Below are 16,972 nucleotides of genomic sequence, written 5' to 3' on the forward strand. Positions count from 1 at the left end.
TTAGTAATTTTAGTCATTTAATCATAAATTTATTCCAAGGCCCTCAGGTGTCTTGCACCCCTTACTCTGTTTGATGCTGACATGTTTGCACAATGTCTTCTACTTGCACTCTTTCAAGGGCAGGCTGTGTGAGTACTAGACCTCACCAATGTAACTACCTCTTGTCATCAACAGGAAACTGCAAATAAACCCCAGAACAATGCCCCAGGGCAACCTCTCCCTGTCAATTGTGTTTCTGAGTTACTGAAGAGGAGCCCATCCATCATAAACTCCAATCAAGGAAGGGTGCTACAAAAAGCCAAGGTACCACGACAGTTTGGCTAATCAAAATTCAGAGACCCGGAAGCTTCCTTTCTATAGAACCTCACCAAGGACAAAAAATATCAGCTAGTGAGAAAGACAGAGAATTGCCAGTATATCCATGCAGTAAAACTTATAAACTTTGCTCAGAAAGCAAGACCCTCAAATCTCCCTTGGAACCTATTTACTCTTTCTTAATACATAATTCTGCCAAGCTTTGGTTTCTGAACCTACAATATGTACTGAGACAAGAAAGGCCCCGTTTAATAGGTGAGGAAACTAAGTAAAGGCACTTGCCCAAGGTTATGCAGGGCATCACTGAGAGAGCTGGGCTGCAAATCCATCTCTTCCACTTCCAAGTCAACAGCTCAGTCCATGATACTGGAGTGAAACCTGGGGAATCCTACCTCGGAAACTTGGGGCCAGTTGTGTTCCAGAACTTTCTGAATTTTAGAAAGGTAATGTGGTGCATATACTATGTATAATGAAAAACCCCAAGTTCTCAGGAGGTACTCTGTAAGCAAACATGTTGATAATTCTATAGCAAGACACAAACATTCACAGCACATTAAATAAACAGACTTCAAATGACCTCTTATCAGGTCAGGCCAGGGCCACTGAATCTGTGCCAAAACACTTGAAAAAGATTCTGGTCTCAGAGCTGTCTGGTTTCAGAATTGCAGATAAGAAAGTGTGGACCTGAAAACAAATACCTGAGCATTAGGACATGAGATAAGAGAAGTAACCAGCCCAAGGCCAGACCACCGAGACTAGACATCAGCAAACTTTTTTGGGAAAGGGCCAGACAGCAAATATTTGATGCTCTGTGGACCACACGGTCTCTTTCACGGCCACCTACCTCTGCCATCATAGCAGGAAAGTAGTCATAGACAGTGTGTAAAGGAGTGTGTGTTTATGGACACAACTTTGAATATCACATAAATTTCAGGAGTCATGAAAAAAATTTTTTTGAAATATTAAAATCAGAATACCATTCTTAGTTGATAGGTCATATAAAAATATGTAGTGAGCCAGATTTGGTGGTCCATGAGCCAGAGTTTGCTTCTCTTTGATCCTTATGGGCCACTAGAAGAACTCTGGATTTTGTTCTAACATAATGGAAAGTCACTGGCAAATTTGGACTAAGGAATTCTGGGGTATGAATTACATTTTTAAAAGACCATTCTGGCTACTATGTTGAAAATGGATGAGGGGATAGAGAGATCAGTTAGGAGAATTTTGATGAGAGATTAGAAAAGTTTAGTGGAGGTGATAGGAAGTAGCTGGTTTTGGAGGTAGAGAAGAAGGATTTGCTGCTGAGGATGTGGAGGATAAGGAAAAGAAAGAAATCAAGGATGTTTTTACCTTGTTTTCATCCTGTAAATTATACCTGAATATTCAATAAACTGATTTTTTTTCCTGCTTTTCTGTTATTCAGGAATGGGAAATGAAGAAGACCTAGAAAGAAGATGAGGATTTCATCCAAAGGAAATAACACCTTGTCCATCCAAGGCAAAGCCTTTTTTACAAGGAGACATCAGAAGACTGGAAGTAGCCCAAACTCTCTGGCCATCCCAAAGACCAGCCTTTATTGTCTGCATGATTATAGGGAATATGGGAAGAAAAGAAGTGGAATAGGGAAACAGAGGGCATCCTTATAACTTTACAGAGGGTGGAAATGGGGGCAGAGGGAGACAGAAATCTCTACAGTTGTAAAGGTTTTGTTGATTGTCTTTGCCTTCCCCTCTGAAGAAGAAATGAAAGCACATGTGAATAAGCCATTCCATCCCCTTCTCAGCATCCCATTCCCAGTCCATAGGAAAAAGGAAGGTCCTGAAGCATCGGTGGTGCAGTACAGAGAGATGGGACTTGATCATCTGACAACACCTGTGCCAAATGGATTCACACTGGGCATTACTGACAATCTCTAGGCAAAACAGGCTGAAAAATCAATACCATTATCCCTACTTGCATGAAGTGAACAAAAACTACAGAGATTATGCAAATTCTACAATCATTCCTCATGACACAGATTCTAGAATCCCAGATTTGAGTGTTTTCAAATCAGAGATCTGGCACAGAGGAGTTCAGCAGGCCAAGAAGTTCAGCAGCTGACATATTTTAAGCTCACAGTGCTACTCAGAAGCACAGATTTCTAATGTCCACAGAATGTTGCAGGCACTGTAAGGTGGGATCATTTGCTATCAATCAAGTCCCCCACCTACTGTATACAGCACTCAGGCTCTGGGAGCTATGATTAGAAACCCAGGTGATACTCTTTATGTCTTTAACCTTACTTTGCACTTGGAGACCCACCAGTCCGCCCTTTAAACCCTACTATCAAGTAAACCTATCACATAAAACCAAAAGGATGATGGCTCATTTATGCCACAGGGGTGCTAAACTGTTTATAAACGTTTGATATTTTTATAGAAGAGCAAGGACCTCAAGTCCCAGGCAGTCTTCTAACTGTGCCAATTATTACTTTTTCAACACTGTGGGCCCATTACAGCCCTTCACCACCTTTCCCTCCAATAAAGATAAAAATCATTTAAATGCAAAAGCTCAAAGGTTAACTCAAGGGGAAAGAAAGGAAATCCTAGAGAAGCCTCTGGACACTCTGGGCTGCACACACTTTACTTACCTAAAGCTTTACACACTTGAGCCTCACCCAAACTGTATCACCCTCTGAGGGAGCAGCAGACCAAAGCAAGTAAAATAACCTGATCGAAAGTACCCAGCTGTCAGTGGCAGAATATAAGGTTTAGGGCTGATAAGCCTGGATCCAGACAAGGCTGCTTGAGCTCTGCCTCTGCCATTTACCAGCTGTGACTTTGACCTCTGATTTATCTGTGAAAACCATGTTAACAATGGTACTTTTCTCCTAGGACTACTGGGGGGGTTCAATGAGATTAACACACAGGAAGCATCTTGCACACTGTCCAAGAAATAGGAAAAGTTCAGCCATAGTGGTTATTAGCTAGATAAAAAACATCTGACAAATGTTGCATCCTTTCCACTGAAGAAATGACTTTCACATGGTTTTAACAACCATTAAAAGCTAAAAGGCAACCAATCCATAATTGACATCTTTCATCCAAATTCCACCTGAGTGTCTTCAATGACCTTGGAGCTCACATAAACTGCACTGCCAACGTCGTTCTTCCTTAAAATGTAGATCCTGGAATCGCACCCAGCAATTCAACTGTGTATGTGATGTGCGTCACATCCTTTCCTATAGTTATTTTGAGTTATTTTGAGTGCCTTTTCCCACCAGTAGATCTTGGCTCTTTGAAGGGGTTACCCTTCAAAATTAATAATTAACATTTACTGAGCACTCACCATGCATCAGGCACTGTTAGCCATGACTGGCTTACAAGACATACATCCCGTGCAGTCACGGAGGGCCCCATGCCTAGCAGGGCTCTGTGCTTGGTTTATTGCTCTGTTACCCTCTCAGTAATCTTGAACAAAGGGCTCCACACTTTACTTTTGCCTTTTATGTAGCCAAACCTGGTGCTAATTACTCCTCTAGGTATTTTCCCTTTAATCTTCACTAAAACCCTGTGAGATAGGTTCTGTTATCCCAGTTTTCACAGTTCAGGAAATGGAAGCCCGGAGAAGTTAGGTAACTTACTCAAGTCCACATTTAAGAAGTGGTGGAGTCGGCATTTGAATACATGGAGTCTCACCCTAGAATCCCCTTCCTCTTGGTTCCAAGGTCCTGTTTGACTCATGTCCTCCCTCCTTTGGGACTGCAGCATTCAGAAGCACACAAGCACTTACTGAGTGGATGCAGCACACCTGGTGTAACTTAGCTATGAGATGTTTTAACAAAATGACTACAGCGTGGATGCCACTTCTGGTTTGGTTGTTTTTTTCAAAGTGTAGGGCCATGGTTCTAAGGTGGACTTGAAGCTCCATCCTCCCCAGTACTGCAAAGCATTTAGATTATCAGACTTCTAGTATCACTGTATCCTCAGTGGGGGTCCTTAAGCAGGTTCACCAACCTCTCTCAGCCTGTTTTCGATGTAAAAAAGAATCATGATCACTCCTTAACCCATGTTTTCCTAAGGCCAAAAGGAAACAGAAGGTTGCTGATTATAACACACTTGAACCAGGCCTTGGATAGAATATAAGGATGCAAAAGACTCCAGCTTTCTCTTTATGGAACTCACAAACAAGCAGAGAAAAACTATGACTCAAATAGCTACAGTACAAACGAGCCACGCTAAGGTGAAGATTCAGAATGATGAAGGCACACTGCTCCTTCCTTAAAAAACTTTTTGACTTTAAGGACTATCCAATAACTAGTCTGGCAACTCCAAGTGTCCACAACCCCAATTACCAGTCTGTTCTCACAACCTGTCAATTTTCCATACGGAATCTCTCTAAAATTCACTCATTTCTTCCCATCTCCACTGACAACATTCAACTTCATTAATTCAACAAATACTAGAGCATCTACCGGAGAAGGAAATAACCACCCACTCCAGTATTCTTGCCTGGAGAATGCCATGGACAGAGAAGCCTGGTAGGCTGCTGTCCATAGGGTCGCAGTTAGACATGACTGAAGCAACTTAGCATGCATGCATGCATTGGAGAAGGAAATGGCAACCCACTCCAGTAGTCTTGCCTGGAGAATCCCAAGGACAGAGGAGCTTGGTGGGGTCGCAGAGTCAGACACGACTGAAGTGACTTAGCAGCAGCAGAGCATCTACTGTGTGCCCCTACTGTACTAGAGGTCAAAAGTCACAGCTGTGAACAAGGCAGACACTCTCATGAAGCTTACACTCAAAACAAAAACCAAAAAACTGCTGGCTATACCTAAAATAGTAGTTACTTTAGATAAGGTGGTTACAAACGTCTCTCTGGTGAGGTAATCCCAGGACAGAACACACCCCTTCCCTGCATGGACCCGTCCAACAGCTTGTCTCCCCACCTTAGACCCAATCTCCTCCACACTACGGTCAGTGACCCCTTAAACACGTAATGGCACTGTAACGTTGAAGTTCTTTAGACAAAAGGATTTTGAACAGCTACATTAGGGCACTGTTCCACTGTTTATTAAATATGAACAGACCAAAAAAAAAAAAAAAAAAAATCTCTGCCCTAATGGAGTTTACACATTAGTGAGAAGCAATGAAAAAATACACATTTCGAACCACAGTAAGTCGAGGGGGAAGGGGGAATTGGCGAAAAAAGCAAGTATGAGTGGTGAGAGATGAGGGTCAGGCTTTGACTTTCTTTAATTCCTCACAAGCCCTGGCTCTAACCACCGTTTTGTGTTCCTCCTCCGCCTCCTCCAGTACTTTAGTCCCTTACTTGCAAGGCGCTCCTTTTTGACTTTGTAGATGCTGTTTCCTTCTACCTGAACCACTTGCCTTCTTTTTTCATTTACTCGTTATTCCGCTTTCAGTTCAAACATTATTTCCTCTGTGAAAACGCCCCCAAACTAGGTCATATCGTATTCTAGGGTTCCGCAACACCAAGCCCCTCACGTTTAAATAAGGGTCATATTTTGACTTTATATGGTGTTTGCACTTGTTTGTTGTGTAAAACTTCATGTAAGCTCCTTGAGGGTACAACTGTTACTCCCTGGGGTCGCCGCGTTTTCCGCGCCTACCACTGAGCCTATTCCCTTGTCACAGGAAACCAACCTACCCGAGGAACACGCCGATGGCCGGAAGTGTTGCGTTGCTTATAGACCGGGTAGGGAACTGCCCAAGAGCAACCCGACAAGTGGCGTTCCCATCCGGGGCCCTAAGAGAAAAACGCCCGCGAAGGCTGCTGGGAAGCGTGGTTTTTGAAGGGAGCGTAGCTCGTCATTTGGAGCAAGTGCGCATGCGCTGCCTCGGAATGCCGAGGTGGGAACATGGCCGCCAGGCTCCTGTGGGCGGTCCGGCGGCAGATGCAACCCCTGGCCTCGCATGCCGCGTCCGAGGGCAGGTAAGCGAGGCAGGTTCGGATTGGGAACTTGAGGACAATGAGGGACGAGCTATCTGAAGGGGAAGTTTGGGGCTGGAGGACGAGGGAACCTCTCTAACCTCTCGGCCGCTACAACTGGGCGCTCACGGCCCCATCTTACAGAGCGGGAAACTGAGGTCCACAGCCGCGCCTCCTTGTTGGGCCGAGGTACGTTGGAAGATCCGAGGTCACGCCCTCGGAGGTGGGAATTGTTCTGACTGAATTGGGGACGTGCCCGTCCCGCCCCTTTCTCCAGCTTTCGTGCCTACAGGTGAATTGGGATTCTCTCCTAGCCTCCTGTGTGAACATAATGGGGAACCAATATCTGAGCTTCACTTTTCCTGTAGGTAAAAGGAGGGCGTTGGACTTTGCCAAACGGCCATTCCACCTGCCTTCAGGAGTTTAAATTCTGGTGGCTGCTTTTACCCATCGATTGCAGCAGCTTTTTTTGATCACTTATCTTGCCGATTGCAGAACTGTGGGTAGCTCTTTTTATTCTCCCGTTTAATTGGGGGAAACTATGGTTTAGAAAATCTGAGTAACGTCTCCAAACTTAAATACTCAGGAAGTTGTGGAATTCAGACTGAAAACCAGTTAGGACTGTAAAATCGGCCCTTTTAAATTAGTGACCAATGTTTATTATTCTCAGGGACGATTCCCTGTTGACAGTTTCTTTACCAGAAAAAGTAAACATTGCTGAGTAGGGGGATGGGTAAGGTTGGATCTCTGAAAAGTAAATTACGGTGATATCCGAAAATTTTGCATAACTATTTGTAGCCTTTTTACCATAACACACCTGACCCAGCACTAGGTTTCAAGCTTTTTTCAAACCCAATTCTGGGTTTCAAGCTTTTTCCCCCTAATCTTTTGGGTAGTTTTTGGTGTAGGGAAGTGATCGGGAGCAAAATGGTTCCTTCTAATAAAATTTTCCCCCCACTCCAGTTCTGAAAGAGTAGCAATTGAATGAATCCACCACAATTCCCCTCTTTCTCATGACTTGGGCCCTGGCCATGTTCCCTTCAACTGGCCCTGAGGATATTTTGACCTATTTTTAATTAGGTAAATGTTGTTTTTTAGGACTTTAGGAGGAAGGATCTATTTCACCCTGTTTGATGTGGCCCAGATTTATGGTGACCACATTTTCTGAACTGAAAATTGGTAATCATGTATAATTTGACGTAAGATCATAATAACTGAATTCAGGACTAGCATGAAAGATAAAAAGTAATCTTGCCCACACCCTTATACTGATGGTTCCCTCATCCCTTTCTTGAACTAAACTCCTTTACCCCTACTAAGCGTTCATTTAGATTTCACCTCAGTGGCCACTCTTCAATATATGCCAGTTTATATAAATAAACTATTTGTTTTAAAGGCCTTTCACACCCACAGATTTTCTTGATGGTCTTACTTCAAATTAAATTATGAGTACCCAGGAGGTGTAATGGAAACTTCCTTGAACAGGGGGTTCAAAACTGCTGCAATCCAAGATCCACAAACCCCTACTCTAAAATTTTTCTGTAAACTGAACTACATATCTATATGATCTATTTCATTCACCTGTTCACAGTCCACAACATAGAGTAAATGTAAGTTTTTGATTGATTTGATTTTACATGGTAAGTTCCCAACTCATTTTCTCTTAATGCAGATTCTCTTCGATAAAAGCCTTTTACTTAGAGCTTGTGATCAAGAAAGCTTTAGAATTCTAGGCCTCACTCCAATTTGATAAGGTACCTTTACTGGGGTTAATTTTCCCCGTTTATAAAATGAAAGACTGAACCTGAACTGTATGGCTTTTTGTTTTGAATTCTTGCTTCTGGCATTGTCCTGCTGGTTCTAGGTACTATAATTTGGTGTTCTCTTGCTGACTTTTGTGTCTCCACTTCCAGCTATTTCTACTGCCTGATGCTCAGTATCCTAATTCAACAGAATACTAACTATGTGATCTTGAGCAAGGCATAAGCCTCTCTGAACTTTGGTTTTCTCATCTATAAAATAGGAATGATAATAGTATTTATCTCACATATTGTGAGATGAAAAAATGATTTAATAAAAATCTTGTCAGCTGTGTCTGGCACTTAACAAGTACATTATAAGTGTTTGTGTTGTTAGTGAAACTGAAAGCATTTTGTCTAGAGAGAGTCAATCTGGGAAGCATTCCAGTCTCTGAACTTTGTTGTAACTTTGGCTGTTTGTCATGGCTAGGGGATGGCTGCATCCTTTCAGCACTGCCACTCAGAGAACCGCTGGTGAAGACTGCAATTCTGAGGACCCCCCTGATGAACTGGGACCTTCTCTTGCAGAACGCGCCTTAAAGCTAAAAGCTGTTAAACTGGAGAAGGAAGTCCAAGATTTAACAGTAGGTAGATTTTATATTATCTGTTCATATAGTCTGAAATATATATCATATTTTCTATTATTTGTTTATGTTACCGGTAATCACATCTTCTCTCTGGCTTAAATATTCACATAGTTTTTTAAGTCAGTTTTTTAAACTGTTTCCTCTAATTAGCTCTTTACTCCCTCTTGTTAGATATACTGAGCAAAATAATTTGTAGTAGTTCAAAAACATTACCAACTACAGATACTCATCTTTGTTCAGTTTCCTGGTGTGTCACAGTACTTAGATATATGATATTTTGGTAGTTTCAATGGAAGTACAATGCCTGGCATGTAGTAGTCACTCAAATAAACATTTGTTGAATTAGTGTGGTTATTTATCATTTTATTCTGCCAATCAGACTCTTATCTGGCTTAATGTGCCAGTACTGTACTGATAGATTTTGAGAAATAGAGTAATTCCAAAGCAGGACCACCCAGAAGGGGCAATGAGGTTAGAAAGTGTGTCTTATGAGAGTAATGAAAGGAACCAGGGATTATAAGAATGAAAGAAAAAAAGACTAAAAAGGCTAAATAATTGCCTTCAAATAGATGACATATTTTTATTAATACATATTTATTGGCTGTGCTGGGTCTTAGTTGCAGCATGTGGGATCTAGTTCCCTGACCAGGAATCGAACCTGGGCCCCTTGCATTGGGAGCATGGAGTCTTAACCCGGAGAAGGCAATGGCACCCCACTCCAGTACTCTTGCCTGGAAAATCCCATGGACGGAGGGGCCTGGTGGGCTGCTATCTATGGGGTCGCACAGAGTCGGAGATGACTGAAGCGACTTAGTAGCAGCAGCAGCAGTCTTAACCACTGAACCATCAAAGAAGTCCCAAGATGACATACTTTTAAAAATTTACTCTTGGTTGTCCTAGAGTTTAGTTCAACAATAGAAAGTTGGAGGGTGGCAGTGTTGGCTGAAGATGAAAAAGAAAGCTTTTTCTGAAGATAATGAGCTTGAAACTGGAAGCGTAAATGACAGCCTGTCAGAACTGTAGTAAACAGAGATTGCTGCTCTGACTGGGAATTTGGAGTAGCTGATATAAGATTCCTACACAACTCCTAATGTTTTTGTTTATTTTAATAAAAATCTATACCAAGGGTGAAATTTGTAAAATAAACAAAAAGTTTCTTTTCTACCATAAGCATTGGTTTTCTCATTATTTTGACTTTGCTTCTGATGCTCAGGTGAGATACCAGAGAGCTGTAGCTGACAGTGAAAATATAAGAAGGCGAACCCAGAGATGTGTAGAAGATGCCAAGATATTTGGTGAGAGATTTATTAATAATACTTTTTAGTTTAGGGCACTTACTAGCAGTTCTGCACACTGAACTTAGCAAAAAACACATCTGGGTCCTTAACCAGCCTATACTGTACCCTTCCAGAAAACCCATAGGTTTTATGTGCTGCTTATTGGGAATGTTGGAAAATGAACCATTTGCTGAAATAATGTTTGCCTTTATTTTCACCAGAATTTTGTTATTTTTCAAGCATGTACAGTTATCATTCTAGTGCCTGTATAGGCACTTCTGTTTTAACTATTTAGTGAACAAGTGAAGTGAATCATTAATCAGAAAAGAATCCAAAGAGCAGACACATAGGCAATCAGAAATGCTAAAATTTGCTTCTAAGCAAAACTGGTCTGTATTCAGAATGCAGTAACTAACTGTGTCTCCACCAGACAACTTTCACAACCATAGACAAAAATCATTTGCGTTACTCTCACTGTTGTACAGCTTGCTGAGTTACAACTCAAAGGCTCAGACCACATGGAATCAGATAACCCTGATGGCTGTGCTAGATCAAATCTCTTTTTTCACTGATGGCATTGAATAATCTTTTTGGTTCATTTCAAAGTCTCTCAGAAATCTTTTCCTAAATGCACCACATCTTGTTCCAGATCTGTTCATGAAACTGTTAGTTGAATAACAGAGATTCAAGGGTAAAAGGCAATCTTTGATGACTTGCTACACTCACAATTTTTTTTTTTCATTTATTTTTATTAGTTGGAGGCTAATTACTTCACAACATTGAAGTGGGTTTTGTCATACATTGACATGAATCAGCTATGGAGTTACATGCTATACTCACAATTTAATATGGAGCATTACACTTTTACTGCACATAGAATGGAGTGCCCGAGGGGCCCTTGGATACTATTTAGTCCAGTCTCCTCTTATAGGCAAGCTAGAAAAAGTTATTTGACATCAGATGTAGATATGAATCCATTGATCCCTGATCCCTAATCTATTTTTCTTTCCCTTGTATCACTCATACTCCTTCCTGTTCTCTGGATTTTATCTGCTGTTTATACACAAGATTCACTCCATTCGTGTCCCATCCAACCCCATTCCTTTGGCTTAGCCTTCTGATTCTCATTCAGTGCTTTAGATACCATGTTTCAAGACTGAATAAATACTAACCCCGAAATTGTATTCCTAAATAACTCAGTACTGACCCCCAAATGTGTTTCTGATATTTCATCCAAATTTTAGTTACATATTTCCAACTATCAGGGCTCAACAAACTGAAGCCTTTCCATCCAGACAGTACGTACCTGGGAAATCTCTCCTCTGTCATTATCTCTCTTATTGGCTGCATGTTTTGATACAGGGCCTTAAACTTGTTCCTGGATTAAAACTAGATCAACAAAGTCCTTCACCACTCACCAGCTCCTACCAGGGCTTTTGTGTTACCACACAAAAATGATATTCCTTATCATTTCTGTAAGAAAAATGAAGAATGCCGCATTGGAAGTAATGAGATTTCTCAACAACTGAGTTAACTTTTATAAAGTTTATGTAATTCTAAAAAAATTAGACAAGCTTAATGGCCTGTCTCCAGCAGACAGAACAGAGTGATTTCCTCACAAACAATAAGATATAACTTTGTAGCAGGCATTTAGAGACTTAACTCATCTATGGAGTATATTTCTTTCCTGTTCCTGTTTAGCTAATCCTTAAGAATAAACCACTCCTTTACTCCTCAGCACAGTCTTCTCAACTCCTCTTTTATTCCCCTATCAGTGAATGTCTTCTTCCTATTGAGAATACATGCCTTAGCACAAATGAGACAGGCAGGAATTTTGAAAATATATGTTAAGATGAACAACTCACCTTTAGTGCGTTGTTCAGTCACGTCCAACTCTTTGCAACCCCATGGACTGCAGCATACCAGGCCTCCCTGTCCTTCACCCCATAGATAAAAGAAGCATATAAAACTAAGTCAAGTTTTTAAAAAGACAGGTTTCTGAACCTTTTGTAGTCTTACCTAGTTCTTGGGTTCTAACAGTCTTCCCCATCTCCTAGGCAGCTTCCTAGTCGTATAGGTCTTCTAAGAGAAATGTTGGCTCATCAGTTTGGTTGCGGGTAATCACTGGTGATGATCCTCAAATCCCATGTAGCAATCTTTGCATTTCCTGGGGTACCTAGTATACCAGCCACCTCTTTGAGCCTTCCCCAAACTCTGCCCTCAAGAACAGAGTGATTTACAAACAGTAAGAGTATCTGGTTTCTCTGTAGGAATTCAGAGTTTCTGTAAGGATTTGGTGGAGGTTGCAGACATTTTGGAGAAGACTACAGAGTGTATTTCTGAAGAAACAGAGCCTGCAGACCAGAAGCTTACTCTGGAGAAGATCTTCCGAGGATTGTCACTTTTAGAAGCAAAGCTGAAAAGTGTGTTCACCAAACACGGCCTGGAGAAGATGACACCCATCGGTGACAAATATGACCCTCATGAGCATGAACTCATTTGTCACGTGCCAGCTGGTGTTGGGGTGCAGCCTGGCACCGTGGCATTCGTAAGGCAAGACGGCTACAAGCTTCATGGCCGCACCATTAGACTTGCCCGGGTTGAAGTGGCAGTAGAGTCTCAGAGAAGACTGTGAAGCGGCCCAGAGGAACTGCGTGTTCTCCCAGAGTGCAGCCACCTGTGATTCCTTTATTTATTAAACTAGGTTCGTATTGTACATGAGGTACTTCATGTGATCTGTTTTGGATTTAGTCATATTGGCTTTATTTCTGAGATACTCTATTGATTTAATGTGACCTGTTTGGTCTCATCAGAAGTCTTGCCATTGGGCATTTGAACAGTGTGACAAGTGTTCCTGTGGCCTTATCAAAATGTGTTTAAGAAAATGATTTTAAAATTGGTACTCTGATGACTTTCAATCCAAAATGTTTTTTAAAGGTGGAAATGAGTGTATGTTTATGTGTTTTCAACTAAATGTTCATTTCTAGTCCCTATGACAGAAATTGTATAGGATCTTGAATTTGGTGGGAAGTGGAGGTGGTAGGGATTGGTTTAACATTTGGGTACTGAAATGATAAAGCTTTACAGCTGTATGAATTTGAATCATTTGGATTGATTTTTATGCACATAGATTTTCAGAGCCTACCCTTTTCATTTTATTTTTCTTCTAACCATCTTTTGTCCTTGTAGTTCCTGCCAGGTGGACTTCATATTCACATTCATTTCCCTTTTTAAATCCCATTTACAAGGCTAAGGCCTCAGGAAAGACTTGGAAGACAGAGATTGGCAAGAAATCAAGATACCAGGTCCCTTTCAAGCAAGTATGGCCAAGAAACCTTGTGCTTTCCTTGCTGAGTTGTCTTCAAATTATTTTCAGCCTCCTTAGGTGTATAATCATTTCAGGGGAATTGAGGCAGTGCCAACAGCTAATGACCTAAGCTGGTCTATGCAAGCAGTTTACCACAATTTCTCTTTCCATTGGCCCTTAAATCCTCTGCCACTTTGTCAGATTTATCTTGTGGTCCTTGATTAGATTATGTAGGGAGGTAGTCAGGACCAAAAAATGTTAGGTTCTTATGATTCCTCATTTCATTTAGTTAAGCTGGGTTTGGAGTTTTTGTTTTGTTTGTTTTGGGGTTTTTTGGGGGGGCTACTCACAATTCACTACCTCTCTTACATTGACTAGCTTTATACCCTAGTTTTTCTATGTCTTATGTCACATGTAAACATCTAGCTCCCCTTTTATGTACTGACCTTCTAGAGGTAATGAGCCTATGTGTATATTTTTTATTTCAGTCTTATAGATAGTGTTCTATAAAAAATTTACTCAGTAAATGAGTTAGTGAATGAATGATATATATATCAAACATTAGAAAGGAGGTCTTTATAGATATTTTAATGCTAGGAGCCGCCTTAATAATCTAATCTTACCCTTTCAGTTTCTTCAGACTATGTGAAAACATAGTCTTTTTAGGACTGGACTCAAAGAAAAAAAAAAAAATCTCTAAAACTAGTAAACTAAATTTCAGTGAGAACTTAAGTAAGAAACAACTAGATATTAACTTCAGTACTTAAGATTCAACAGTTCTATAATGAACATGCAAATATACCCCCAACAGACAATTAAATGTTGTTAAGTGTCCAGATTGTCCAGGTTTAGGTTTAAGTTACTTTCCCATAAAATAAATCCATTTCTTCTAGAACTCTATGACCCCATTCTGTGGGATGGTGAAAGAGCCTCTTAGACATCTTAGATAGTTATAGCACACTACACAGATATGCATCAGCAAAACCATCCCCTAATGGGTACTACCACCTCCACCAGATTTAGACACAAAAAAACAAATACCTACTTCTCAGATGCAAACAAAAGACTGGTGGTGAGATTTAAAAACCAGAACCTCTTGGCCTTCCACTAAATACATCCTGTAAATGTAATGAGCAGTCAGATTTCACAATGGGAATATGTCTTTTTTGCCTTCATTCCTTTAAGAATGACAAATATTGACAATAAGAAAGTGAGGCAATTATGATTTTCCATTTGTTCTTGGATCACTAGCTGTTCATTACAAATGAATTAGAATAACCATAATTTCAGGTATGGAATGTTCTGATTACTTGAAGAGTTTTTCAGTATTCTTTGCAACCTCCTGTTTTAGCAAGTAGATTCGAAAATAATTTTAGATTCTTCTATTATTCAGTAGTTTTGCAGACTTAAAAGTATAAATTTAGAAGCTGGAGCTGTAACAGAATCTCAAAAAGTTGAAAGGCTTTCAGGAGCCAGCGCAGCATAACAGAGCATATGCTTAGTAAGCATCAACTCAAACATAATTCCCAGCCTAGTCACTTCACTCTTCTAAGCCTGCTTCCGTGTTTGTAAAATAGTTATAATTCTCAACCTATTACGAGGATTAAATGAAATGTGCAAATTGCCTATTACAGTAGGCCGTCGAATATTTATTTTTATTGCTTTTTATACACATTGTTTTTTGTATGTTTTCATAGTTGCCTAAAGTCTAGGGGAAGGGGAAGACTGGTGCTTGACTATAAAAAAATAATTGTAAGTTAATCAGTCACAGTGAATTGTTTTCCTTTCAGCTTCTGTTTTTTGTGTGTGTCTGTTTAAACTATAATGAGGAAGTCTACATTTTTAGACTGGAGAAATAAGGTTTTTCAGTGCTCTTAATTATTTTCATCTTGATGGTAAAGTAAAAAGATATTATTGGCTTGTAGATGACATGTGTAAGGAAGCTTTGGCTCATATGAAGAGGGACCTTGGTGTCTTAGTACTTGGATTTTATGAATCTTTGGTGGATTTTCCTTACCACTATAAAGGAATCATTCAGTTTGTACTGACATAAGTTACGTGGTGCTCTTTCTTGGCAAAGGATTTAATAAGTGAAGAAACGTCCTTAAACACTAAGGCAAAATCAAAGAAGACAAAGGTGAAATATAATCTTCGGAAACAACATTAATAAAACCTTAATTGAAATTACTGTTTCGTGTATTTACTGTCTGTCTGCCAGAATCATATTGTGTATTGACATGGTCACTTCACTGATTGCTGACCGACCTTGTTGACGCTCAGTGGAGGGAACTTGGGGTCTCACAGCTGCCCAGGCAAGTGGATGCAGTGCAGGCATTTTGCCTTGGTGTTGAAGCCTTGTCTTTTTTTACCTCCTTGACTTGCTTCCTTCTGATTTCTATGTATTTCTTAAATCTGGACTCCTCTTTATTTCTGCCTTTCTGTCTAGCACTGCCTTATATTCTTGTGCTTGCTTCTTGGTTCTAATCATCTTACCTGCTTTAATCATTTTACTCAAACTGTAGAACTTCTGACCATCCTCTCAATCTGATTACTGGCACATGGCCGCCTGCTTCCATGTGCCCTTCCCAACCTTTGCCTAGCCTTGTCTTTACCTCTGCTTCTTCACTGGCTTCCACATACCCAGCCTCCTGGCTAAGTGCCCCTCTTTGTAGCCAGCCTTTCCTGTAGTTTTGGCTTTGCATTTTCATCATTCTTCCCACCCTAGCTCCATAATCCATTGTTTCCCACATTCCCAGAGCTAGTTGGCAAGTATATCCTTACCTTAGTCTTGTCCATTCTCAAATTCACTGGAGGTTTTAAAGCACAGCTTTGAAATCTCCTTGAATCTGGACCAGTAGATTATAGGGAGGTGACACTGCGGGTTTCTGACCCATACCTTCCTGTCTCTGGATGCTCACTCTTGATACCTAGCCATCAAACCAAAGAGCCAACTCAAGTAACCTGTGGAGTAGAACCAAGGGCCAGGGCTGAGCTTTTAGCTGACAGCCAGCACCAACCTGCCAGCCACCTCAGTGAGCCATTTTGAAAGTGGACTCTCCAGTCCCCAGTGGAACAGCCCCATCTGACATCACATGGAACAGATGAGATCTCACTGAGTCCTGCCCAATGTGCAGATTTATGGGCAAAAAAAAGTGTTACCTTTAGCCACTAAGTTTTGGGGTAGTTTGTTATGCAGCAATAAATAACTGCTGGAATCACCCAACCTCACTCTCAGTCTCACTACTAGTTGTTTTGTACCTTGGCCACCAGAATTATGGCTCCTTGGTTTTCCTCTTAAACAGCTTTTTTGAATTTGTCCTACAACTTTGATACACATGGATTGTGGGATTAGAAGAATTTTTTCCTAACAGGAAAAAAACACAGCTGTAAAATCTAGAATTATCAAGGACCCTAAAATTGGCTCAGACGGTAAAGTGTCTGCCTACAATGCGGGAGACGTGGGTTCAATCCCTGGGTTGGAAAGATCTCCTGGAGAAGGAAATGGCAATCCATTTTTCCAGTATTCTTGCCTAGAGAATCCCATGGACGGAGGAACCTGGTAGGCTACAGTCCATGGGGTCGCAAAGAGTCAGACACGACTGAGCGACATTTACTTTACTTACTAAAATTAAAAGCAAAGTTGAGTTTTAATATGATTTTACCCTATTAAAAAAATACTGCATGGATCATACTGTTAGCACATAAGAGAACATGGCACAACGTGATCAATGAATGCTTGTTTTAAAAGATTTAAGG

The 16,972-nt window shown here is 40.7% G+C and overlaps 2 protein-coding genes across 3 annotated transcripts in view; both read left to right on the forward strand.

Annotated features, from left to right (window-relative positions):
* The window catches only part of AFAP1L1 (actin filament associated protein 1 like 1), a 68,099-nt gene extending 65,430 nt beyond the window's left edge, over nt 1-2,669 (forward strand). Inside the window, exons 18-19 of one of the 2 annotated variants that reach the window (XM_061151683.1) lie at nt 175-303; nt 1,739-2,669. In XM_061151683.1, coding sequence (XP_061007666.1) covers nt 175-303; nt 1,739-1,762 — 153 coding nt within the window. In that variant the 3' untranslated portion in view covers nt 1,763-2,669. The remainder of the gene's footprint in view (nt 1-174; nt 304-1,738) is intronic. The other variant, XM_061151684.1, reaches the window with a different exon arrangement.
* Nucleotides 2,670-6,100: 3,431 nt separating this feature from the next.
* On the forward strand, nt 6,101-15,404 carry GRPEL2 (GrpE like 2, mitochondrial). Its single transcript, XM_061151688.1, has 4 exons — nt 6,101-6,249; nt 8,476-8,629; nt 9,846-9,927; nt 12,180-15,404. The coding sequence occupies exons 1-4, from the start codon at nt 6,176-6,178 to the stop codon at nt 12,542-12,544; spliced, it is 675 nt and encodes a 224-aa protein (XP_061007671.1). The 5' UTR covers nt 6,101-6,175; the 3' UTR covers nt 12,545-15,404.
* Nucleotides 15,405-16,972: the final 1,568 nt, after the last annotated feature.

Source organism: Dama dama, chromosome 9, assembly GCF_033118175.1.
Source record: "Dama dama isolate Ldn47 chromosome 9, ASM3311817v1, whole genome shotgun sequence".
Lineage (NCBI taxonomy): Eukaryota > Metazoa > Chordata > Mammalia > Artiodactyla > Cervidae > Dama > Dama dama.